The following is a 27,204-nucleotide window of genomic DNA, read 5'->3' on the forward strand; positions in this document are numbered from 1 at the left end:
TAAAATGGAATATTTATACAGTTGAATCATTTATTATGTAATTTCTGCCATTATAAAAATGAATTCATCCGCTATCTACACCCTTTCATCCTCTAGCAGGGTCACAGGGAAGGCAATCTGTCCCTGATGACACTGAGCTAGAGGTGATGTAAGCACTGGACAGGTAGGAGGACTGTGGTGCATGCAAAAATCACACATACATGAAGTTCTAAAGATAATCTAAAGTAGATGCCTGTGAGAGGAAATAAAACACACTGAGGAAAGCCACACAGTCACTGGGAGAACATACGACCTGAAATGGCCCCGCCAACTCAGTCGATTCAGCTCCCAGACCTTTTCTGCAGCGAGACGCATTTGAAAGTCATTAATTACAATACTTCATTAAGTGAAAGCAGAATTGCTGATTGCGGTGTGTACACAAAGACTGTGTGTATATGGAAAAAGATGCATTATTACATTAACAAGCTGGATTACCTTAATGCCCAGAGGCTCCAAAAACCCCAGGTTCATTGCATGTTAATTAGTTTTGGTGATTTGATTAATGGTGCGTTTGTCAGGGAATTAGCACAGCTGAAGTACAGTATTAGCTGCAGTGGATCTGGTGCCTCATGTTTTAGCCTTGTTTGGCAGGGGGAAGCCTGTATGAAAAGAACATCCGAGGATATGTTATCATCTTGCATGACAGGAGCAGCGGTTGGTTTCCGACTTTCTGGGAAAATAATGAAGCAGTGCAGTGTAGTTTGGTGTGTGAACTGTTTAATAAAGGAGTTGGACATAACCGGATTTCTTGCTGAAAGTGACATTAGAAGAGGGCAGCTACAGCCGGCAGCCAATTAGCTTTGCATAAAGACTGGAAACAGGTCATCTTGTTCAATTTAGAGGTAACAAAATCCACCTACCTGTAGCTCTAAAGCTCACTGCATCCACCTGGCCAAGGAAATAGTTCAGCACGTAATAGCCCGGAAAAACACAATTTGTCACTTTTTTCCACTACATTTTGGGATGTCTTGAACAAACAAGACATTTAATTGTAATCTGTGAATTTCAGACTGGATTATTCCATCTCCAATCAGAGGCATTCTATTTAACCATTTCTGATTTGCTTGAACACAATGCATTATAGATTTTTTGTTAGAGAAGTGGAATTTCCATGACGACTTCATTTTTTTTTTCATATTTCAACTCACCCATAAGCAGAGATTTCTTAAATTACTTATCCAATATTGTAAATTCTGACTCAGTGGCACCATGAGAAACAATTTTCAGGCTTGTATCATTAATATTCCTGAGACATTGTTGTTAAAACATAGCCTCAAATTTCACTGTGTGAAATTCTTGTCAATATTTTCAAAAAATGAGTAAAAATCTTCCAAAAAAAAAATCCTAAAAATATCTAAAGCGATTACATATAACAGAAAAACATCTGTTTTCTTTAAGAACATTCACCAAAAAAAATCAACCAAAATCCAGCGAATTGGATTTTGGTTGATTTTTTTTGGTGAATGTTCTTAAAGAAACATTTTTAACATTTCTTTTTTTCCACCAAAGATTTCCCAAAAATGTTGAAAATGCAGACATCAGAAATTTCACTGTGAAAATATATTTTTATCACATTTTCAAACTAAAATGGGTCAGTTTTGACCCGCAGGAGGGTTAACAGGTTGATTTGGCGAGGACAATGAGTGCAGACATAAATAGAGACTGTCCAAAGAAGAGTCGAAAAAGCACAATTTTTCTTTTGTTTCTTCAGACAAAGTGCAGAATAGATAATTAAAGGTGACTTAATTGACCCATTTTATTTAAAAAAAAAAATAAAGAAAAATAAAGACAAGAGAGGACAGATTTACCCAATCAGGTTTTTTTTATTTGGAACAGAGTGGCAGATTAGTGACAGGGCGGTGGCGTGGAGGATCCGCCTCCTCTCGCTCACTCAGCCAATGACAGAAACTCAGCCTTAAAAAAATGCAAATGTATAAAAACAGGAATGGGAACAGCAAACATAGAGTAGTGTAGCCTCCACTGGGCTTCACACACACATACTCAGACTCTCACACACACACACACACACACACACACACACATACAAATTTACCCTCATTCTCACGCACACACACACACACACACACACACACACACACACACACACACACACACACACACACACACACACACACACACACACACACACACGTCTTATTTGGCTACGCAGGCTTAGATGGGTACAAACGCACATGTTTACACTTTTGACGGTCACTTTAGAAAAGACAGTACGTGTTAAGATCATTCCTGCCTGTGAGAGAGCGGCGTGTTGTCTGTCCGTCTGTCCGCAGACAGACAGGTAGACAAGTCAGACAGACAGACAGACGGTGAGAAGACACAGTCAAGTGTGTGTGATAGCCACTGTGAAGGACGAAGCCGCCCCACATTCAGCAGTGAACGGACTAAACACACTCAGACACACACACACACGTCGACAGGCTAGTCAGTGTACACAAGAGTCTGCTGTGAAATATCAAGGTGAAGCACTCATGCATACACACACATACACAGGTTGCAGGTTCGGATGGAGGTGTAGACTCACACACACACACACACACACACACACACTCTTCTCACACCGGTGAGGGCGAGCAGGTGACTGAAACACACAGCAGTGGAAGAGGTGTGTGTTACCTGTCTGTGGAAGAGCGTGAGAACTGCTGGAGTAGGTAAACACACACTCGACCACAGTACATTCCGACTTGTAACTCGCCCCGTCTTCGCGTTCAAACTCACGGACGGGAAAAAAAAAAAAACGCACACGGGCCATCCACGCGCACACCCAGACGAGTATAGTTTTGACTCCCATGCATTTTTGTTTCTACAGTACTGAGTATAATAGAAGCTACTAGCCCAGTCGCACTGGTGTGGTTATTGTTACAATCTCTTAGATAGAAGCACAGTCCTCCTGTCTCCTCACGTTCCCCTCCCCATCCCCACAAAACGCGCCGACGGCAGGTTGGAGTCGACCTCTTGAGCGCCAATTCCTCTCGTGACCGATAAATGTTGTGATTTTTCGACCGAGGAGCGACTCCCTGCGTGGACGTTTTTTTTTTATTAAAGCCCCTCACGCTTCCCAGAGGCCCCTCCCACCCCCGAACAGAGAGCCAATGGTGGAAGAAAAAGAAAGTGAGGCATGCAAAAAAGGGGGCGAGCGTGGGGGGTGTTGGGAGGGACATAAATGACTGGACATGTAGTTGTGCTTTTACACAAACAGACCAAACTCTAAACCGACCCGGCAACCGATTCCACAACTAATCAACAACATACCGAAAAACCACCTGATCGCGCTCCAATCACAAGTGATGACTACCACAATGATGATGATGAGGATGATGAGGATGGGGTTGATATGTGTCTGAATGATATGATATTACAGTATATTTAGAGTCTGTGTGGTGTGTTCAAATGCACAGCAAAAGTTTTCACGTCTGAGGCTGTGTGTGTGTGTTTGTTGGTGCGTGTGACGGGAGCACAGCTCATCTAAAAGTGATGAAGTGATGAATAAAAACTCTTCAATGATCATGCAGATGGTTAGTGACGCCAGAAAGGATACGCTGATATTTACATATAAACTTTTTTTTTTAAACTGCTAAATACACATCCTCCTGTTTAAGTATCATTATTATTATTATTATTATGGTATTATCATTATTATTCACCATCCAGCCCAGAAACATTGATATATTATTGATTATTATTACTATCCATAACTAGTCTTTGTACAGCTTTCGAGGAGCAGAGGGGGCCGGTGTTTCCACAGTGGCTCCTTGACATTGTGAAACACGCCGAGGGTTGAGCACCGTTTTCCGGTTGGCCGAGCACAGAGAGCGAGGTCAGAGCCACCTTCGAGCGTTGTGTGTGTATGTGTGCGTTTATGTGGCTGCGTGTTTGCGTGTTTGCTTTGAGCACCAGAAGGACGGAAGGCACAAAAGAGACCTTTCCTCTCACCTTCGACCCCTTCGGCTCTGTGCGGCCAACCAGACCCTCTTGTGTGGTTTTTGTTCAGGGGGGTTGAGGAGGCAGAGTCGAGCCCATCGCTCTTTTATTCCCCCCCATCCCGCTCCACCCCTCTCCTCTCCTCTCTCTTGTAAGCTTTTTCATTTTAAAAACAGAAGAGGAACTTCTTTTTTTGTTTGTGTGTGTGCCGGAAAACACAAATTATGTGTTTTGCTTTGTTCGTTTGCTTTTTTTTTTCTTCTTCTTTGTTTTTTTTTTTTACAAAATAATCATCATTACATACAGAACAGGAGCATCTGTAGAATATTAATAACAACATTTACTTTAAAAACATCTCGTGTGTACGTGTTATTTTTTTCTGAATATATTTGGATTTTTTTTCCTTTTTTTTCTCCTCTTTTTTCTCATTTTCATTGAAAAGAAAGTCCCAAAGTCCGCAGAGAGAAAGGCGCTCTCAAGTGTTTTGGAGGACGAGAGGAGAGAGGGATGAGGAGGGAAGCGACGAAGAAGAAGAAGAAGAGGAGGAAGAAGAGGAGGAGGAGGAAGAGGAGGGGAGGGCTTTAGAGTATCTTTCTCTCTTTTTCTCTCTCGCTCTTTCTCTCTCCCTCGGTGTGCGGTGTTGTCTCTCTGGCGTACTAGTGTTATGCGTAAAACTCCTCCTGCTTGTCTGGTTTCTGGTAGGTGACGGTGGCCTGTTTGGGTTCCTCCAGCGTGTAGCTGCCCTCGTCCTTCTTCTTCATCCTGTACACCAGCAGCATCACCAGGAAGGCGGCGAACAGGGCGCCCACCACGCCTCCCACAATCACCGCTGGAGCGAGACACAAACAGAACATCAGTGAGTCCAGAATCTGCTGTGGATCAGCTGCTACGACACACTAACACACACACGTAAACAAACACTAAAACACCATTACAGCCTCTGTTGCGTCCTGCATCAGACCAACAACACGACACACATGCGCTGCTTTAACCCTCCTGTTGTCCTCATTTATGGACACCAAATACTATTGTTTCCTTATCTGAAAAAAATCCAAAAATTCTGCAAAAAAATCCCCCACATTTATGAAAATTTGCAAAATCTTCAGGAATAAAATTCCAATAATTCTTTAAAAATTCCCCTTAAAATTTTTATTTCAAAAAATCCCCCAAATTTGGCAAGAAAATTCTTGTAAACATTTTCAAAAAGTGAGTAAAAATCTTCTAAAAAAATACTAAAAATATCTAAAATGATTGCATATATATATATATATATATATATATATATATATATATATATATATATATATATCAGTAAAATTTCTAATATATTTTTAAGAACATTTACAAAAAAATCAACCAAAATCCAGCAAAATTTGCTTTGGAAAATATATTTTTTTCCCACATTTTCAAACTTTAAACTGGGTCAGTTTTGACCCGGAGGACAACACGAAGGTTGTGAATGTTCTCAAGGAAAATATTAGAAGTTTTAGTTTTATATATGTAATCACTTTAGATATTTTTAGGATTTTTTTTTGGAAGATTTTTACACATTTTTTGAAAATATTTAAAAGAATTTTCTTGCCAAATTTCGGGGACCTTTTAAAAACAAAACTTTTAAGGGAAACTTTTAAGGAATTATTGGAATTTTCTTCCGGAAGGTTTTGTTTTTTCAGAAATTTGCTGAATTTTGGGATTTTTGTCAGACAAGGAAACAATATTTTTCGGTGTCCGTAAATGAGGACAACAGGAGGGTTAAAAAGACACTTCTAGTACTGAAAGCAGAGCGAATCTATCACAGCATCACTATCACCTTGCTACTAAGTGAAGACTGATGAGCCTGAATGTGCCAACACACATTCTGCGCTGCCAACAGCTAAATTGCAGCCCTGCAGTGCTTCAGACTAGTTCAACCCGATGGCGCTGGTGTAACCAATCGGCAGCAGCTGCATTTTTCCACCTTCCTCCTCACATCACTAATGAGCTCCTGCTGTGTGCGGCTATCAAAATGGTTAAAGACTCCCTCATTATAGTGCTTGGAATTGATGCCAAAGCAGAAAACAAACTGTTATTTTCCAAAATGCTTAAAGAACACTTTGTATTGGGGCTGTTTACTTTGTTTATCCCACTGCTGCAGGGGGATTTAAAATAACACTGTCACCGCGTATGTATTCAGCTATTTGACTCGGGGCACCATTATGTTGTGGTCCAATCACACAGTGAAAAACTCCATTTACCTACTCTGATTTCACCGTGGAAGACAGATGTGATACTGGACTTTAGAAATTAATTATCTCTATCATTTGAAGTTCTCATCACAGAGACACGATGAGCAACAGATGGGTGACAAATCAAAGGAAAAAACAGCTGCCACAAGAGCATAAATACACCTCAAGATTGATTCTCCAAGTGTCTGGAACTCTACTGGAGGGATGAAATCCATTCTGACTAAATATTTTAATCTTTTGATGATGGTGGTGGAGAGTTGTCTAAAACTTTGGTCCAAAATCTCCTATAGGGGTTCAAATGGTTGAGAACTGCTGACTGAAGACCATAACATATAATTCACATCATTTTCACTCAACAAACCATCCAGTGACTCTTCATGTCCTACAGAAGGAGGCATCCTTGAAGAAACCATTCCCATCAGAGCAGAAATGTTTCATTATGTGGTTTGGGTTTTTCCTTTAATTCGTCATCCATCTGTACACGTTTGTGAATCCACAGTATCAAATCCTCATTAAGGATTTTGAATATCTCGGCAACTGTTCGATGGATTGCCTTGAAATCTGGCTCAGATATTAATGTTCCCCTCGGGACGAATTCTAACAACGTTAGTGAGCTTATTATTTTTCCTCGGGCATCATCATCATCAACAATTCAGAAATCAGTTTCTGAACAAAAATCTCTGAAGCATTAGTATCAGTCTCGGCTGTTTTCCACAGAATTTATTTCTGATTAACACATTTTAGCATGCAAATATTTGTCACTAGGAGCATGGTGACATATTTAGCATGCTGATTAGCCCATTCAGACCTACTTGCCCTCCAAACACACGCATGCTGCTTCGGGTCTTGGTCGGTTTAGCTCAAAGCGTTGTTGATCTCACCATAGCTGCAGACTCTTATTAGTTCAACCACCGGTGTTAAACATGATAGAGACTTTGAAGATGATTCTTTAATGAAAAGCAACTGTGATCAAAGTATAATATAAACATATAGCTGAGGAGGAAAAATAAGCCAGATGGGAATTGACAGGCACAGATGGGATGGTTTTTTTAATTGTTTCTTGCAACAAAAAATACAGAATTTCTATTTTGCTCTGATGACAAGCAAATAGAGCTGAACGATGTGCAGAATATATAAATAAATAAATCACACTGGATGACTTTGACAGATTATGATTGCAACATGAGTCAGAATTTTAGCAGGGATGGTAATTTTTGGTTTTCTCTTTCACCGAAGCAAATATGAAATCATAACATGACTTTAGATTTTTTGGCTACATCTGGAGAATATGATTCGTAGCCAGGGGCATCTTTGCAGCACCACTTTGCTTTATTTATGAAGGTATGCTCTGATATATTTTACCTTAATGAAAATTGAATACTGCACTTGGTCATATGTTGATTATATTTCAAATAATTGTTCTTTTTTTAAGATTTCTAAATTAGTTTGAAACATCAAAATGATAAATACCTGCATGTTCTTTCACATATTCCTTTAACAGATGAAAATAAGGAAGGTGACTACGTGTTTGCGGCACTACCTATGAATGTGTGAGCCAGACAGGCTGCGATTTGGTTCTATCACACAGTCTAGTCTAAAATCTGTTGCCTCCTGATCTTTACCGATGACCAGGAAATCGGCGAAAACCACCGCCAGCAGTCCTCCAATCAGAACAGCTGAAGGAGAGACAGAGAGCCAGTCAGGTCAGGCAAGTTGGCTGCTCCCTCGCTTTCTACAGCAGCTCTTTGGGAAGAGGAGAAGGGGGCACTTGAAAAGAAATTGGATTCACCCAGAGGGAAAACGATGAGAAAAAAAGGGGGGGAGAGAGGAGGGGCTGGATAACCCAAGAGGAGGATTGCTTGTTCTCAACGGGTCAAACTGGTCTAAGTAGCACATTCACTTATGGTGATGAATCCGCACTACGTGAACGCGAGGTAATGCCAGGTTTGTCTTAGCAGCTCGCTGGAAGCAGGGAAAGAACACAGGAGGCAACGGGGGGAAGTGTTCTGTCAATCTAAGAGGTGATTACAGTTATTCAAGCAGAGAGACGGAGAAACACGCAGTTAGACGGACAGACACAGAGCTGAACGACAAGGACAAGAATCCAGACGTGACATGAACACAAGAGCACATCAGCATGACCTTTGCTGACATATTCTTACCTATCAAGACCTCTTTTCTCTCCAGGATGTTCTTCTGTGGCAGCTGGGCGGCAGAGCTCCCTCCATCCACTGTGTTTCCCATCAGATCCGGGTCCACTGGCATCACGCCCCGGCCGAGACCGTTGCGGCGATCGTCACGAATCTCGAAATCTCCGCTCGGTCCCGCGGCTCCCACCTCATTGTTGGCCTCCTGAGACAGCGGAAGAAAAGTGAGACTAACGACAGGAAATTTACATTCGATGTAATCACATTTGTTCCACTGAGCACTGAAACTTAAACACGGAGAACTTTCCATGGCACCAACTTGGCCTTTCAAACAATGAGCCTCTGTGTGTTTTCCCGTTGGTGGAAAGTTGCATATTGTCCAACACATGTACACCCTTCATAAAATCTGGCAGCTTAATGACAATGTGGAAAACTGGACAAATCTAAACACTTTAATGCAGGCTGCAGAACACAAACAGAAGCACCACAATCAGAGAAATGACTCTGGTCTGTAAATAATTAAGCTGTCAGTGTTAACGAGGCGGTCAGAGGAACGGCTGGGTATCCAACCTCAATGCTTTATTGGGACTGACAGAAATGAGTCCATTAACTCGGAGCATCAAAACAGTTAATATATGAATCCACAGTCTGGCTTGTTATCTTCACTATGTTTTCTTTGATTTTACTCGTTATAATTTAATTTAAGTCTGCTTGGGTTGAGATAACAGCTAATGTCAAGGCTGATGATATTCTTTTTAGTACCGTAAAGCTGTAAAAACGTCGATCGTATTAATAAGTATTGCCCAAGTGGCCTAATGTCGCTTATTCTTCTGCGTGCTCCATTCAAAAACACACACAAAAAAGTCACATATTCATGGACAAGGGCACTGCAGTTTGTTCTGAGTCAGTCCCACATACTCTGTCCTGCTGCAAGTACTTCTTATTACACCGAATGCGTACAGATCTGCTGGAGAAACTAGTCCACAAGAAACTCTTTGTTCAGTGTCTGCTGAAAACCACTGTGCTCAGCTGTTTTAGGAAATTACAGAGCTTTCAATTTTAAATAGAAACACATACATGTATTTGTGGAAGACACATCATTGTAAATGAACTGACTTGGGATTGTCATAGACAGACAAGTCTAAAAGTATAAAGAAAACACCAGGTTTTATTACATATTGGTCAAAAAATTTAGGAATGACATAGGAGGAATTTGGCTTCTTTTGCTAAAGTCTAATATGTAAGAATATATGCTTTTCTTCTGAGAATAAGATGAGCAAATTGATACCACTCTTCTGTTTGTACTTTAACTCACCGACCTGGAGTCCAGAGGTGATTAACCTAGCTTAGCATAAACACTGGAAACAGTAGGAAACACCTAGCATGGTTCTTTTCAAAGCTCACAAATACCTTTACTGGTTCTAAAGCTAACTAAATAGTGTGTCTTTATCAGCACATAGCAACATAAAGTGGCTTTCCGATTACAGAACTCAGGACAGGCAGGACGCGGTGTAAACAGCTCCATTATTGCAGCCATACTAGAATTATCTCAAATTCAAAGGAGCATCTAGGAAATAGAACAATGGATGTTTTGTTATAGTAGCCTATATGGTGAATTTTATGTCTAAGATGAACATTAAGAAGAGAAATGATGCTTATTGTCCTCTCAGAGTTTCAGCTATCAGCATTGAGACTCACACAGAGCTTTGATTGCTGCTGAGGTGTACCTAAGCTGGAGAAGGTACTATTTTCTCCTTGAAAAACAGCCCTGAAAGAAGTTCAGTGCACTTTAAAATGACCCTGCAGAGGAAAACAGCCTATATGAAGCCATTTTCTGAAGGATTCCAGGGGGAAGTTATTGTTTGTGTCGTGCTGAGCTTCCTGTTTTTTTTGTGGTGAATGATGAGCACAAACTCTGACACCAAATGTCAACAGTATAAACAGCATGAATGAGTCACCTGAGGTGAATCTTACCTGTGTTGTTGCCGGCTGCTGTGGGCGGGTCGTCCTCTCTGCTGGCACCGCCTGAGTGGCCGTCGTCATGGGAACCCTGGGCCTGAAGGAGAACCTGGTCTTGATGGTGGTGGCAGCTGTAGTGGTGGTGGTGGGCGCGGCTGTTGTGGGCTCAGGGGTGGTCTCTGCTGTGGTGGACGTCTCTTCTTCTGTGGTGATTTCCATGTCGAAGCCGGGGTAAAACGAGGTGGGTTCAGGTGACAGGTAGACGTCGTCGTCTTCTTCTGTGGTGCTCAGGTCATCTGAACCGGCGGAGGGTGCGGCACTTTCTGAAGGACTGGTTGCCGGGTTGGTGGTCACCATGGGAACGGCTGCAGGTGACCGGGGGGCAGCAGTAGTCTGGGCGGCAGCAGCGGCTCGGATCCTCTCCAGCTCTCTCTCTCTTTCCAACTCACGCTCTCTCTGCCTCTCTCGCTCTTTCTCTCGCTCTCTCTCACGCTCCCTCTCTCGCTCCCTCTCCCTCTCTCTCTCCCGCTCTCTCTCCATCTCCCTCACCCGCTCCCTCTCCCTCTCTCGTTCTCTCTCCCTCTCCAGCTGCCTCTCCTTCTCCCTCTCCCTCTCCAGCTCCCTCTGCCTCTCTTGCTCCTTCTCCATCTCTATTTCTCTCTCCTTCTCTAGCTCCTTGTCTCTGTCCCAGAATACACCGCTCTCTCCGTCGACCTCGGTGGGCAGCGGGGTGGCGGTGGGGTCCTCGGGGCTCGGGCTGGGCTCGGCCGCAGGTGAGGCGGAGGGGGCGGGGCCTGTGGCCTGGGTGGTGGACAGGAGGAGGGGCTCCTCTGTGGTGAAGGATACGGCCACCGATGTCGGCCTCAAACTGATCTCAGGAACTGAAGAGAGGAGAGAAATTAGAATTAATGACTTAATTATTCGACAACAAGCAGTGTCAAACTCAACAAATTAAAACACAAGCACTTAACAGCAAAGGCCCGGATTGGGGTAATAACGGTCGCTTCCCTCGGTGGGTGTTAAAAGCTTGGCAGCAGCATTCTGAATTAACTGCAGTGTTTGGGTTGTTACACTTGCTGTTACCAGAATAAAGTGCAGTACAAGTGAAGTCTGAAAGCATGGTGACCTTTTCTGAGTCTGCAGAGGAATGACCTGAACCCGTTTGGCTGTCTGAGTCGGGCAAAACAAGACGGCACCACTTTGATCACTTAAGCATCAAAAGACTCAGATATAACGCAGACCCTCTTTACGAGCGTTACTTGATAAGGGAGGCAGACTAGACTAGAACTGTTCATGCTGCTAGAACTGGAGTTAGGGTGGTAGCTGCAGGAAATGCATGTACATCCAGTTTTTAATTTCAACAATGCAGGGCATAATAGTGGCTCCAGGCTTTTCTGAGACATAAAAATGGGTGGCATCTATATAGTACTGGAAATCAATGTCTACACTTGATATGCCCCGGAGGTGCCATGTATATGATGAATAGAGGACCCAGGATAGACCCCTGGGGGATCCCTCAGAAGAAAGGAGCAAAAGAGGAGGAGGAATCTCAAATCTTGACAGAGGAAGACTCGTTAGACAGACATGAGATGATCCAATCCAGAGCCTCGTGATGCCAACAAAGACATTGTGGTCTGCTGCTTTGAAGATTGGGCTGAGGTCAAGGAGAATAAAAATGCAGTCCAGACTTTTGTTGACTGCAGGCAATAAATCACTGGTAACCTTGACCAGAACGGAACTGACTGCGGGTGGCTGATTCACTACACATTCAGTAGTCTATTCCCCTGTGAACAGTAGATTGAGATTTCAGTTACTTGGAGAATTCAAACACATAAAGTGACTAGTCTTGTTTAGTCATTTGCAGTGCTGCTGCTTTGTTACAAACATTCTAGGATTCTTAACCTACAATGAAGCAGTGTATATGCAGTTGACAAAACTTGTGCGCAGATTTTTAGTGATACAATATGCACATAAATTTCCCACTCAAATATAATACTACAGTAGAACAATATAGTAAATAGAAGATTATTTGAAGGGAATTCTTGCCTTTGAGAAACACACAAGACATATGAAGGCAAAGAAATGAGGATATACAAGGTCTCTGTATTCAAACTGGGGATGATGCATTTACTTGTGTGTCTTAGACCACTGGGGATCCATTATGCGAAAGATGGTTACATTTGGCTTATTCTTTCTTTATTTAGGCCTTTACACTGCATTCAGCCTCAACAGAGATGGTCCAAATGGAGCTCCTGAATGGATACAATGTTCATATTTCAGTCTTTATGGGCAAAACTGAGCGTTTAGAAAACCTGATTAGAAGGTGTGCATTAGTGAAATCAAAGTGGCACTGCAGCAACTTAGTATTGTGTGTAATTATATAAAGTTAAATGTTAAATAGTCTCCACTTACATAGCACCTAGAACCTTAGCTAAGTTTCACAAAGAAACCATTCATAGAGTTACCATGCAGGGTGTTTGACTGCCACTGGAAGCAGTTTGGGGTTCAGTGTCTTGCCCAGGGACACTTCGGTACATGGAAGGGTCACAAAACCTTTTGCAAGAGAGGCCTGGATAACCTCACTTTCAGTCTTTAATATGAGTCAAGCTCCAGTAACAATGAATCTTCCACTTCTGAGAACACAACTTGATCATATCCTTTTGTAAGATGCTCCTTGCCTGAAAATGTCTACATATTCAACCTCCACAGCCCCAGTTTGTGACACAGACTTTCTGTTGTACATTTGAGGTCTCCAAACCCTGAAGAAATCCGCTTGCTACCATTAGCTGATAATTAATTAGTCCATTAGCAGATATACAGCTAAATGGCAACTGTTTGGTTAATTGGATGGTTTCCAGTCATTTTTTAACTTTTCAGAGTTATTATACACTAAACGAAAAACCAACTGATTTAGAAAACACTTGACAAAGCTCCTCCAGAACCACAGCAAACTGCATAAACAGGCCATTAACCGAACTGAGATTTATGTGTCGTTCTGCTTTAAGAAAACAAGTGTCTGTTCGCTCTAATTTTCTCTGGGATCAGACATTTTAAATGTCAGCATACCCAGTGACACATACAGTGCATAGCTATGTTTGTTTTGCCAAATTACTTATAAAGTACTGAATTTAATGACGACTTAGCACAGCAATCAGAGCCACAATTAAATCTCTATTTTCTGCTCATTTAGCTGTCTGACAACAGAAAGTGAACAATATGTAAATGAGAACAACTACAGTGAAATGTGAGTTTAGCTGTAATAAAACCTGGAGAGCAGAAAGCAGCAGAGCAGAGGTTTAACGCAGAACTAAAGGCAGAGCAGCCGAGCTGTTTGTCCACCCGTCTGCTGGCTCTGATGTTTAATCATTTTCCTTTTGTTGTGGTCCTTTGGTGTGGATGGAGATCTTTAGGAAGATGGCCTCTGAATATGTTTCATTTGGAAGAGAAGAGAAGAGAAGAGAAGAGAAGAGAAGAGAAGAGAAGAGAAGAGAAGAGAAGAGAAGAGAAGAGAAGAGAAGAGAAGAGAAGAGAAGAGAAGAGAAGAGAAGAGAAGAGAAGGAGAAGAGAAGGGTGACTCATTTTCTTTGTAAATCTCATAATAGTATTATTCCACCTTTCATTCTGTTATAGCAGTGAAGCTCCTTGGCTTGAAAGAGAAACAAATTGAATTTACAGGCACAAAGACATGAAGGCTGACAAGGAACTGGGAAGGATACTGAAATATGGAATTCAACAATGCAGCTTCTGTTAAACATACCAGATGCCACAAAATGACTTGTTCTGAGGCGACAGCGGCATAAAATGCACATCTGTCTGTTAAAAATGAGTCCGTTCTTCGGCATCAGACGACTCCGTATCACCGTTTGAGATAAAGCAATTTGCCAGGCTGCTGTTTCAACCACAGGGGGTGCGTCTGCTACACTCTCCTGCTCTGAATTGTAATTTATTTTGAGCGTGCTCGCCACTAGCGCAGTGCCTGAACCGAGGGCAGTCCTCAATGAGTCATGCTTAATAAGGAGAGCGGCGCTCAAACTTCAACAGCCAGATCAGAAAATCAACCCGAATTACACCAATGTGATTTACATTAAGTAGGTAATTCCTAACCACACAGACAGCCAGCTCAGTCAAACGCAGACATACGCTACAGATAGGTGCACACAACTGCTGGTGTGTGATCATCTAATCTGTGTGGACTGTAATCTGATTAGACTAAATAAGATCTGGGGGAATCGAGCCTGCGTTAGTGCTTGTTTGCAAGGGTGTGTCTAAGATGCTTTCAATAAATCTGCACCAAACCTGTCTGTCAAGCCAAATGGCATGTTTGTTCGGTGCGATTAGTGTGTGCGTGGCCTCCGTGCACGGCAGCCTGGTGAATAAAGCGACCATAACTGGAGGACTGGGTGGGGGGTGGGGTCTATAAGGTCAGCAGATTGAAATCCAGCAGCTGTCGGGTTTGAAAGAACCAGGGCGTGAGTGTGTAACCTCACACAACACAACGAAACACACACACACACTTACAGCCAGAGCCGGAGCCTGAGTAGAGGTCTTCATCGTCGTAGAAGTCGTCTCTTGTCGAGCCTTCGTCGTCGATCGACGGAGACCACGTCTGTGCCTGCAGGAGACGCAGGGAAAGCAACATACAGATGACAGAGATTAGAGTTATTCATCATGAATGACTGAGCTATTTGTCATTTCATTTGAAAGAGAAACCACTTTGGCAGATTACATGCACACAGAGACACGCACACAACTGTCTGAGAGGATCCTGCATTATGCCGGACAGGGTAACATCTGTCAGTCTGTGACTCTATGGAGGAGCATATTTAATGAGTTGATCTAAAGCTGGGATTTTGTTAGAGGAACATCAAAGCCTTTAAAGAGAGAAGGGGGTTTCATTTAGTCTCTGCCTATGTGTCAACTGGAGGCGATGACTGCAGACTGTAAAGCAGCAAAGCAAAGGAAACCAATTAGCTTCAGAACTGAGGCTCATTGAACTCAACGTTTTTTTTTTCATTTTGAATTAATAGGATCATGTTTTTCAATATTATTTAATGGATTAGTCTATAAATTACTAGAAAATGTCTGTTTTACATTAACAAAGTGAATGTAATTTCTTTAAATTGTCTGTTTTTATCCAAAGACATTAAATTCAAAATGATTATAAATGCACAAAAATTTAAAGAAGTTGGGGCAAGAGAAGAGTAGACATGTTTCTTTGCTAAATCAATCAACTGATCAACCAACTAATTCAACAAGGGAGAAGCCTTATAGCATTTGTGTGATGCTGTACAGAGCCTTGAGTTAGCATGTATTTAATCCTAAAGTTCGTCTCCGGTCATTGATTAGACCCATAAAAACTAATCCCCGAGTATCAGTCAGACATATTTAAAAGTTTTCTCCATGAAAGTAATTTCTTCCTGCCTTCAAATGACTTAGACGTAACTCTACATTGTTGCTTCCTCTAGAGTGTGAAGATCTCAAGCACACCAGCTCACCTACAACTACACAAACACAATAAAACTACTCTACACAATAGCAAGTTGTGTTATTGAAGTAATTCAGCCATACATATGTGGACCCAAAACCAGTTCTGAAGACCGATAAGGAAACATTAAGTCCCACCCTGTCAATGTAGAGCCCAAAAATTGTGACCACATGAACTGTCGGCTGTCAACAAATGGCTTCAGAACCACTGATTGTTTGGAGAAGAGACTGTGAGCAGATACTCCTTCATCCACATCTTTATAGGTCAGCATTATAAGAGTCGTAATGGAATCAGTGCTTTGATGTGCAGATGCTTTCAGTGGTTCCCAAACACAGTGAGAAGTTTGGAAATTCTCCAGAAGTCCTGTGCTGTGAACGTCCACTGCAGGAATAATCACACTGACACGGTGCTACAGCTAAGTCTGAGTAGCTGCTATAGTCTGTAAAAAGTGCAAAGTCACGGCCAGCCTTTTAAAAACATGTTCTTCTGTGTCTGATTTGAGGTGCGATGGCGCTTTCTGTGGCAGAAAGATGTGTACCTGTTGTAGTGTGAGTAGAACCATTCAAAATCTACCCCAGAAGTCTGCATTTGTGTTTTTGTGTCATCGGTACACTGCAGCTTCAAGGTTTATATACTTAACCATGGTGTGGACTGCTTATTTCACTCATTAAGTGCCTTCTAACATATTTAAAACATATTCTGGACATATTAACAACAACAAACAAAACATGGCTTTTATTGTCCTTAAGTGACCACGGAGTCTCTACAGTTTCACCCGACATGTTCATGCATATCTATACTAAATATCATCGCAAATCATTCAAAAGTTCTTGAACTATCTTAGTCTGAACAGAAGCAGTGGGCCAACTGAAAGCTCCTCCACATCTCCACTGTTAGCTACGTTAAAACTGCCTGTCAGTTTCCCACAAGCTGACATCTTCAGACTGCTTGTTTTGTCTGACCAGCAGTCTAAAGGCCAAAGAGGTGTTCAGTCTACAGGGATGAAAGAGAGGAAAAAAAGCTCCAAAATCCTCCCATTTCAGAACCCACAGCGAGCAAATGTTCTGTTTGATAAAGGCCTTGAATGAATAACTGATGATGAGAATTGTCTACAAATCACTTATCACTATTTTAAACTCCCTGTGTGGCTTTGAGGTGGAGAATATCACCATCTCTTCTGTCTAACTGCTACATTACAGCTTTTCCAGCAGCGCCCTGAAGGCTCCCTGTCTGTAATACGTCTGTAACTGTCTCTCATGGATCGTTTCACAGCATCCTCCCTCCTCATCACTCCACTTTAATCCACCCATTTCACGAAGGCCTCCGAGTAGAAAAAGCGCAAGCTTGCCGACCTCTGTCAGGGTCAGGCAGGAGAGATTAGTCATGGATCGTTCAGGGGTTGAACCTGTGAAGTGAATGACCTGAGGCTTCGGTCACTTTGAGGCTGATCCCTCCTCTCTCCTCATTCATCTCCCTCTCTTTCTCTTGACCCCAATCCCACATTGCTGCGATGTTTAAACACACACTTTAGCACTCAGAGGCTTTTCCCATCATGCAGGGTCAACTAATACAGCTATCAAATGCATGCACTTAGGAGATACCACACAGACTGCAGAGCAAAGATAAATTTCAAACTACAGTAGACATTACAATTTGCTTGAAGAAAGGTTTCAAAGAGGGCTCGTCCTGCACTGTGATTCATTATACCGAGAGCCGAAGATACACGCAGTCATTTCACAAAAAACTCCTGTGTCCTGCTTATTGATTTAAATCAATACACTAACCGATTTATCCTCTGCTACTTTGTCGAAGATGGAACGTATTTAAGCGCATTTATTAGTGATTAGGCAAATTAATCCGGCAGATTAATAACCATTTTGAGAAAATTGGCACCAGCCGATTACCAGGGGAAAGCTGCAGGACACTGACTAGCTCCAGGATTGGACTGAAAAGTCACCACAGCTTGTAGGAGAGGCTGCTATCTGCTGATGAATGCTGCTGTTAAGTGCACAAGCAAACTTTACTTTTCTGTCATTCACAAAGCTTTCTTTAACCAAAGTTATTAATTAGATTATCTTTAGATGTTTACTGAACTGATGCATTTTTACAGCAAATGGATGCCCTGCAGACAGACTGCAGCAGCAATCAGAGACAACGCAGATGTTTATTTAAGTTTGGCAATTTAGAGTCTCACTTGGCATCATTAATAAATAGCTGCATTTTATCAGATGCAAAAGGAAACAAACAACAAAAACACAATTTTAGCATTCTCGATCAGCCATTGATGCTCTGTTATCACTGCTGGCATTCGGGAACTGAAAAACTGTATTGACTGAGCACAAACATTTACCAACAACTGTATTTAACTAAAGTACTTCAGATTGCCAAATTATATCTGAACTGCATTCCATAGTACTTCTAAAGATTTTACATGGAGAAAATATTCATGTGTTTTTGTTTATGAAGCATTCTAAAGACTTAATAGTAGACCAGCTTAATTGGACAAAATTTCTATAATAACCTTCATCATATTGTTTTTCAAGTGATTTGAGTGGAGACTAGACTCCTGCACCTCCTCTTGGCTCCATCTCCAGGCTTTAGGAATCTTTTCAGAGAGGGTGCTGTTTCCATTTCCTTCTTTACAATTGAAGATGTGTGTGCTCAGATGTTGGAAAGCCTGATTTAATGGCACAAACTCCAGCAAGAAAAGCTACTATTCCAGCATTGGTAACAGCTGCCAATGCAACAGAAAAATAAGGAAAATTGAGGAAGAGAGTTTAAAAGTGAGTTTAGAAATAAATGTACAAACATGAGTCAGTAGTGATGAAGCACAGACCTGGCATCTACCAACTACTGCATCCTTAAATTGCTGCTACTTTCCTGGACAGATAAGCTGTTAACTTCAGTTACCTGTAATGTCCAAGTGTTCTGTAATGGTTGGTTGTTTTGTGCAGGTAGAAATTTCTAAAAGGAGGAGAACTGTATTTTCAGATTGTGGTGTTCTTTTCCTCGGCTTTAAAATTATCCCTTTCCACCAACCTAAACATATACTACACTATGTATGTACTAGAGGGAGCTATTCTGCATAAGAGTGCTTTGATTTTTGCCACATGGGAGCAACTGAACAAGCAGTCAACACAACACTGACATTTTATCCCCTTATAAAGTCGACACGCTCAACTTGCCAGCAAACATTTGCTTATTTACACATCAAGCAGACATGAAGCAACATCAGCAGTGTGACTTTCGGGCCAATGCCGGCTCTCCTTGTGGCGTTGTGTTTGATCTCTATCGACTTTTAATGGAGTTATATGGCATCTCTACTGCTAAATGCGGCCCTGTGCTCGGCAGTAAGTCACTAACGAACTTGTATGTCTTTGATGTTGGGGTGGTTATCACCTTGAGCAGGGAAACGGCAGGTCAGAAAACCAAAACAGTGAGCTGAAAGGTGCTAAAATGCTTTATTGAGCTGTCAGTCAGCCCATGGTTGATATAAAAATGATTACAAAAGAAACTTTAATTACATTTTGATAAAGATTCTGCTTTTTCGAGTAAACATTTGATTGCAGGGCTTCTACTTTTAACCCTTGTGTCATCCTGCAGGCCAAAATAGACCTATTTTAGTTTGAAAATGTGGGAAAAAAATAGATTTTCACAGTGAAACTTCTGATGTCCACATAGTCAACAGTTTTGGGAAATCTATGAAAATTTTTAGTGGAAAAAAAGAAATGTTTACAATGCCTCTTAAGAACAATTAAACAAAAAACAGCCAAAATCTTTTTGTGAATGTTCTTAAAGAAAACAGAAACTTTACTGATACATATGTAATCACTTTAGATCATTTTAGGATTTTTTGAAAGATCTTTACTCATTTTTTGAAAATATTTACAAGAATTCTCTTGCCAAATTTGGGGGATTTTTTTTAGGTACAACTTTTAAGGAATTATTGGAAATTTCTTCCTGAAGGTTTTGCAAATGTTCAGAAATTTGGGGAATTTTTTTCCTAAATTTTTGGATTTTTTTCAGACAAGGAAACGATATTTTTTGGTGCCTGTAAATGAGGACAACAGCAGGGTTAATGCAGTGTTGAAGTGCTACTTTTCCTTAACTATCTGAACAATCCCTCCTCTATTTTGCTCTGTCTATTCTGAGCACAGATCTAGCTCAGTACATGATAAGCAGCACAAGGTTTCATTGCCAACCGAAAAATAGAGGGTCATATTTTTGCTCCAGGTGTTGGAAAACACTCGGTTCGCTGCTGCAAATCTGACCAAAGCAAACTTATCTCCTCAGCAAATCTTAAGCCCATCCTGAGGCCCTGCAGAGCTGTTTTTGCTAGCCTGTGTGATGCTAATTGTGGGCACATACACGCACACACAAACCCACACAGAAGTAGAAGCTCCTCCCCGGCTCCAGACAGAGGAAACCTGATGCCTTTAAAAGCCAATAAAAGCATAATGGAATCTAGAAACCCGAGCATCTCAGTCCATCACATCACAGCGTGAGGCGGAGCTGAAACGCTATATGTACCTCCTGAAAATGAAATTGACTTGAAGTTGTTTGGAGCCCGAACGCACCGAGGATACTGGGCCTCACAAAGCAGGAGGCTTGAGAGTGTGTGTGAGAGGGAGCTTCACGCTTCGAGAGAGAAAAGTGTGTGTGTGTGTGTGTGTGAAGGCCTGCTGATGTCAAAACCCTGGAAGTGCCGAAAAATACTGAAAAGACGTGTCAGTGCGAGCATGGTGTGTGTATGTGTGTGTGTGCTGTATTCCAAGGAACGGTTTTACAATGAAGGCCGTTGCTATGGGCAACCTTTGCCTTCCACAGAAATTCCCGTCTCCCAGTGAGAAGCTACCAAACACAAACACACACACACACACACACACACACACACACACACACACACACACACACACACACACACACACACAAGTCCATCAGCACACACACGTAAGAGCTCTAACTACAGAAGCAAAAAGGTGTTACGTAACGTCAAATAAACAACCCAAAAAACAACATCAAAACAGTCTGCTCCTCTGGCTCCCCCCCCCCCCCCCCCCCGTCTCCCCCACCCTCCCCTCCTCTCTATCTATTCCTCCCTTTGCCTCCCCTCTGGTTCCACAAACTCCGTGCCAGTGTCTCCCTGTCCTCGCCCCGGTTTCCTTTCATCTTAAACTCCATTTCTTATCTCGAAGCCCCCCCTTAAATTTAGCGTGACTCCCAAAAAACACACACATGCATGCTTAAATCAACACACCCCACCCCTCGAGGCAGCACCAGAGCCCACCTCAGGGGCCCCCAAGAACACACACACACACAACAGAACAGCAACCTGCAGGACTCACTGTATCTGCACATCTGAGTCGGTTCTGTGTGTGTTTAGCCCTCCTGTTGTCCTCATTTATGGGCACCAAAAAATATTGTTTCCTTGTCTGAAAAAATATCCAAAAATTCTGTAAAAAAAATCCCCAAATTTCTGAACATTTGCAAAACCTTCAAGAAGAAAATTACATTAATTCCTTAAAAGTTTTATTTTTTAAAAAAAATCCCCCAAATGTGGCAAGAAAAATTCTTGTAAATTTTTCCAAAAAATGAGTAAAAATTTTCCAAAAAATCCTAAAAGTATCTAAAGTGATTACATATATATCAGTAAAATTTCTAATATATTCTCTTAAGAACTTTCACATAAAAATCATTTTTATGTGAATGTTCTTAAGAAACATTTGTAACATCTCTTTATTCCACCAAAAAATGTTCAAAGATTTCCCAAAGATGTTGAAAATGTGGACATCAGAAGTTTCACTGTGAAAATATATTTCTTTTCCACATTTTCAAACTTTAAAACGGGTCAGTTTTGACCTGCAAGACAACAGGAGGGTTAAATGTGCATCATCTATGTTTGTCCCAACAGTAGTATATAATCACCCGCTGTGCCTCGACATGTTTAATTTATGAGTCAATATTATACGTGTGAATTCAAGGTATGGTGGGCAGTTGTGCGTCACTCTGTGTAATTACAGTGTGTGTGTGTGTGTGTGTGCATGGGTATAATCACAGGTTTTGTCTGCGGTGTACATGCAGACACAAATGCCCCTCAGACCCATCGGTGTGGGAGCGACTCGTGTGTGTTTTTTACGTGATTTTTGGAGGAGTCGAATCGAGCCAGCTCTGCATTTTGCCTCTGTTTCGGGAGCTATAAACAGCTGTACTTTCAGTCTGCACCACATAGCTAACTAACCACAACGAGACGCAACGAGCTCCCCTCCACCGCACGCATCACCCGGGGCCAGAATCATCTGTATGTTGCCCTCAATTTCCTTTCCACCACTGCATTTTGTTCCCATTCGTTATAAAAGGAAACTGTAAGATGACAGCCACATTCGGCAGGGATCCGCCGACTGAATGCAATCCTGGTTTTTGGCAACGTATGAAGCACTGCCATTGTAAGACGTGCGGTGCCAGTTGGAGTCATTTTAAAACGATCCGGGAGCTTGGAATATATAATTATGTATACTTCAGTTAAAAAAGAGAAAAAGAAAGAAGGGGAAAAAAACATCAAAATTGAGGGAGTGAAAGACCAGAAAGGCAGAAAAGGAATCGGCTTTTTGCAAGGGGAGTGATGTGATGTTTTCACAAAGCAAACACAAGTATGTCCTCTGTTAGGTGTTGCAACATTTGCGGTGACTCAGGTAGAAACTTGATCTGCTATAAATCTGATCCTATAGCTTCTCTGCGGGAGAGAGAGAGAGAGAGAGTGTGTGTGTGTGTCAGCTTCTTTTACAGCTACAGAGGCTGGATTTTAAACCTGGGCTGACAACGCTGCAGCTTCACAGATATTCATATTCCACATGTTCCACATTTTAATTCGGATTTGGAGTGAAAAGAATGAGATTAGAAGTGTTTCTGATGTAAACTGAGCAACCTGATAATGAGAGGAAGCACGCATGGGGGTTGTGCGATTAATACCGGCAGCACGTGGGGGACAAACAGACTGAGGTGTGTGTGTGTGTGTGTGTGTGTGTGTGTGTGTGTGTGTGTGTGTGTGTGTGTGTTTTTGTCTGTTGGAACAATGAGTGTTCTCCGCTCGGCTCACGTCAAGATGCAGGAAGTCAGATAACAATGGAAGACGGGGCTACAGTGGCTGCATAGGTGCACCGATCCACACAAACAATCCACATGAAGATTAACTGCGACCCACAGATGATTTTTCTGGGTTGTTTTTCCGGCTGGTCCGGTTCAGCTCGGTTTGGAGATCCCCTTCAGGCTAACTGTGCAGATAGAGAGCTTCATTGTGATTGACTTCAAATGCATTCCTCAGTAACCCGAGAGGCTGCTGCTGCAATGACTGGCACACACACACACACACACACACACACACACACACACACACACACACACACACACACACACACACACACACACACACACACACACACACACACACACACACACACACACACACACACACACACAAGCATTTTAAGCTCCTGATACAATACACGCAATGCCGCTCTTCTGCTTTGGAGAAATAATCGTTAATTGTGCTTTTTAATATGCGAGATTTTTATCGGAGCAAATGTTCTGCAGCATCTCCGAGCTCTCAAACTGTGAAGAATAATTTGAATACTCCCTCTGCTTTGTGGCACCATCTGTGAGTCCCATAGACTGTCTGTCCCTCCATTTACTGCATCCACAGAGTGGAAAAAAAGCAGGGGACAGAAATACAATTGAAAGACTCAGAGGTCATGTCCTCTTTTCGAACTGCGACGTTAATTCCGGATCAACCTGAATTTGAAATCTTAAGCATGATATAAAACAGATTCCCTCCTCATGTGAATATCTGTTACAGACTGAACCTCCGCTGTTGTACCAACGCAAAGAGTTGCCTCTGGATGTTTTACACATTTCCAAACAGCTCTACTCTGAGATCCCACCAGGACTTGACTAATACATCCCAGTTGTAGCAGAAAATGCTGTTTTGCATGATTCTGTGTTGCTTTCAGCTTTGTAAGAAAGCATCAAGTCTGGTTTAAAATGTATTTGGAGCTATACTCTGCCTATATATTAAGATTCTTGGAAAATATGGGACACTTCTGTGGTGAAAGATGCTCAAATTTCAGATATCATATTAAAAACTGTAAATAATCCAACATTAATAACTATATGGTTGACATTCCAGCACTGGAGCGACACACAGTATACAGATGTGAGTGTAGTTTGTTTGCCAAAAAAGAGGAAAAAACATCTTAAAACTCATCTCTCTGTATCAAACTATATTTAGAAGGTTTTCCATGAAAATAACCCCATCTCGCTTCAAAATGCTTGAGAAATAACTCTCCCCACAACTCGAGCACACCAGCTCACCTACAACTCGGCTAAAACACTGCAAAACTGCAAGAATATTTTAAAATTGGAGTGATTCCACCGTACACATTCCAACTAGACAACCGATTCTGAAGAAACATAAAGATACAGAAAGCTTCACTGTGCAAGTCCACAGGAGTGGTTGGTTATGTTTCTTAAATATGAAACCACAGAAGTCTGAATCATGCATCCTCTAGCACATAAAAAACACCATATGGACAGACTAACAAGATTTTTTTTAAACAGATTTTGTAACAGATGAGGTCTTTAAAGATGAATTTGACTTAAACTTTATTAAATTTTCTATTAATATTCTGGAAAATATCAGTCATAAAGTCTGCTTTATGTAGAGAAAATCAGATGTAGACAGCCCTGCTTTTTAGAGATCAGTAAAGGTAAAATTAGGTTCCATTTTACAAGCAAAACTGTAGAAAAACAACCTGAAGAAAGAATACAAATTGCCTCTGGGTTTCGTGTTTGTTCAGTTTGCCCGATTCATTTCGTTTATTGCCGCCCCTCCTATTTACACAGACAAGGCAGTCTTGATTCATGGCGCCGTGTGGCTCTTCAGGTAATCATATGCTCGGTGAAACATCCAATCATTTACTCTGATGACATATCTCTAACAAACAAACATTTGGCTCGGTGTCCTCGCTACCTCCAACAGTTTCACTCCCTCAACCTACCCCGAGCCTCCACTTCTGATTTCTGCATTTAATCACATGGGAACGCTAAATATTATACAATAATATAGTCTTATAATAATGTGTACTTCAGGCCCAGACAGTCTGTAAGGAGTGCATTTGTCTACATGAGCAGAGAACTAAATGTGCATTATTCTTGCAATGAATGTTTTAAACCTCCATGTGGGTGTCCTGACTTAACTCAAGTGCTGGATGTCAAACTTGTCAACCAGGCGCTTGCACACAACATGACAGGTCTGGCTTTAAAAAGAGCAATAATCGTCTAGTGAAAATTTGAGACCCAGATCAGCCCTAAAAAACGGAGCAAAGTGATTGTTATGGGCCGCATTTCAAACCTCCCTGCAGTTTAATTCACTGTGGGTGGAGAGCCCACGCTTCGTAAAGCAGCTGCTGATTCACGGCCGTCTCCCAGTCTCCTGCTCTCCACAGCGGTCTGACCCGCACCGATAAGAGTCGGAGGGCTCGACTCACGCCATTCGCTGACAGAACAAGACCGTATCTCCACCTGGAAGGGGTCAAACTGCTTGGCACATGCCCTCCAAACCGCTCACAACTTGCAGGAAAAACTGCAGCCTGTTTACTGTTTGTATTGCTCCACGCCCTTCTTTTTCTTTCCGGAGTGGATCCCCGACCCTGTCAGCGTTGACCTCTAATCTCTGCCTCCATCTCCTGCCTTTCTGCCTCGCCTCACTCTCCACCCTCCTCCTCCTCCTCCTTCTCCACCGGCTGGGCATGCGGCCAATGTGGACGCTAACACACTTAGAGTCAGACAAGAAGATGCGAGCGAGATAGAGGGCGGGCGGCCTGCGAGTGTGTATGAGTAGGTTACCAGGTGATGGCCTGGTTAAGACACCTGCCACCTTCAGCAGAGATTAGCACAGAAAGCCTCTGCACAGTCATGCTGCTCGACGCACACTCGGTGACACCTTAACACACACACACACACACACACGCACACAGACGGTCGGATGTCTCGAAGGTATCTTGTAGCGGTGACGTCAGGTGTACTCCCGTGAACCTAAAACAGCTAACACCTGCGCGATACAAGACAAGGGGGACAGAGAAATCTTGTCTCCGTCTACCGAGGTGATTTAAAACCCTGAAATATGCTCCTTTATTCATGGACACACAACAGGCCCCTGGGCACAGACACACACAAGTGACCTCTTTCTCACCCCCTCGCAGTTGTTTTTTTCTCTGTTTTTCTGCGGTGTCGTGCAGGTTAATTTTAACACTAAAGAAAACCTTTCCGCACTGGAGAATCTAAATTAATCATGCTCGAGGTAAAGCGAGGCCGTCTCATTCATCTCAGACCTTCCCGTTGAAGCAGATCCACTGGACAGCTTTTCATCTGAACGGAGAGACCGAGTTTCTAGAAAATCTGCAAATGAAAATTCTAATTTATGTGTATTTTCATCCACTGCTGTACTCTACTGCACTGTCACAAAAAATCCATAAAATAACTGAAAATCTGGAAGCAAGGGCCCCAGAAAAAATGCTTTAAAAACTAGAATACAAAAACCAAAAATAGCTGCAAAATAATTATATTTCTAGTGGATTTAAATACTGTAAGACTGTAATTTCATGGTCACACATTATAAAAGAGCAAATTATTATTTGTTAAAAAAATACTCTTAATGTGGACATTATGCACAACCACAGTGTTTTTTCTTTTACAGTTAATATGTAAATTAATACTTTTCTTCTGTTATTTTCTCCAATCTCGTTATACACTATATAATGACAATAAAGCACATTCTATTCTATTTTACCAGTTACTATCTGTAATTTAACAAAACAGGGAAAACATGCAAAGCAACAGCAAACTGATCAAAAAATGTTTTAGGATTTTTCAATTTTTAAACTTTTTTTTTAACAGTGTGCTAGTAGTTAAAGCTGGGGGATGCAAGTTTTTTTGTCACTTGGTAATTAAACATGTTACCATTTTAGCATTCATGTCAACTAGAAAAAATTATTTTTGCGTATTTCAGATTTGATGCTCAAAAATATTAAACTGTCAACAGAAACATGGAAACATGGACATCTCACATGAGTAAGTACCTGATGATGTTTATTGGATGCAGTGTTACATTATTCATTGCGTACATTGGTTGCTAAGGTTTGCATGTTTTGTAGTATTTTTGTTTGTATTTATTGATTTAGACGGTTGGAGCAGAAGCACCACAAGAAGAATGGCAAAGCTGCCGTCTTGCGGTGAATTCTCAGAAGTTGTAAATACGAGGATGTTGCGGCATGTGGTGGCTGTGTGTTGGGAAATGAACACTATACAGCCTTTGTGTTTGGATAGCGTGTGGAGTGGATTAATTGCACCTGGCTAAAGA

General features: G+C 41.8%; 1 protein-coding gene across 1 annotated transcript in view; it reads right to left on the bottom strand.

Annotated features, from left to right (window-relative positions):
• Nucleotides 1-1,838: 1,838 nt before the first annotated feature.
• The window catches only part of sdc3 (syndecan 3), a 51,545-nt gene continuing 26,179 nt past the window's right edge, over nucleotides 1,839-27,204 (bottom strand). Inside the window, exons 2-5 of the mRNA XM_022198680.2 lie at nucleotides 14,828-14,921; nucleotides 10,325-11,190; nucleotides 8,366-8,555; nucleotides 1,839-4,807 (exon numbers count right to left, since the gene is read on the bottom strand). Of these exons, the coding sequence (XP_022054372.2) occupies nucleotides 4,641-4,807; nucleotides 8,366-8,555; nucleotides 10,325-11,190; nucleotides 14,828-14,921 (1,317 nt within the window). The 3' untranslated portion in view covers nucleotides 1,839-4,640. The remainder of the gene's footprint in view (nucleotides 4,808-8,365; nucleotides 8,556-10,324; nucleotides 11,191-14,827; nucleotides 14,922-27,204) is intronic.

This window comes from Acanthochromis polyacanthus, chromosome 11 (assembly GCF_021347895.1).
Source record: "Acanthochromis polyacanthus isolate Apoly-LR-REF ecotype Palm Island chromosome 11, KAUST_Apoly_ChrSc, whole genome shotgun sequence".
Lineage (NCBI taxonomy): Eukaryota > Metazoa > Chordata > Actinopteri > Pomacentridae > Acanthochromis > Acanthochromis polyacanthus.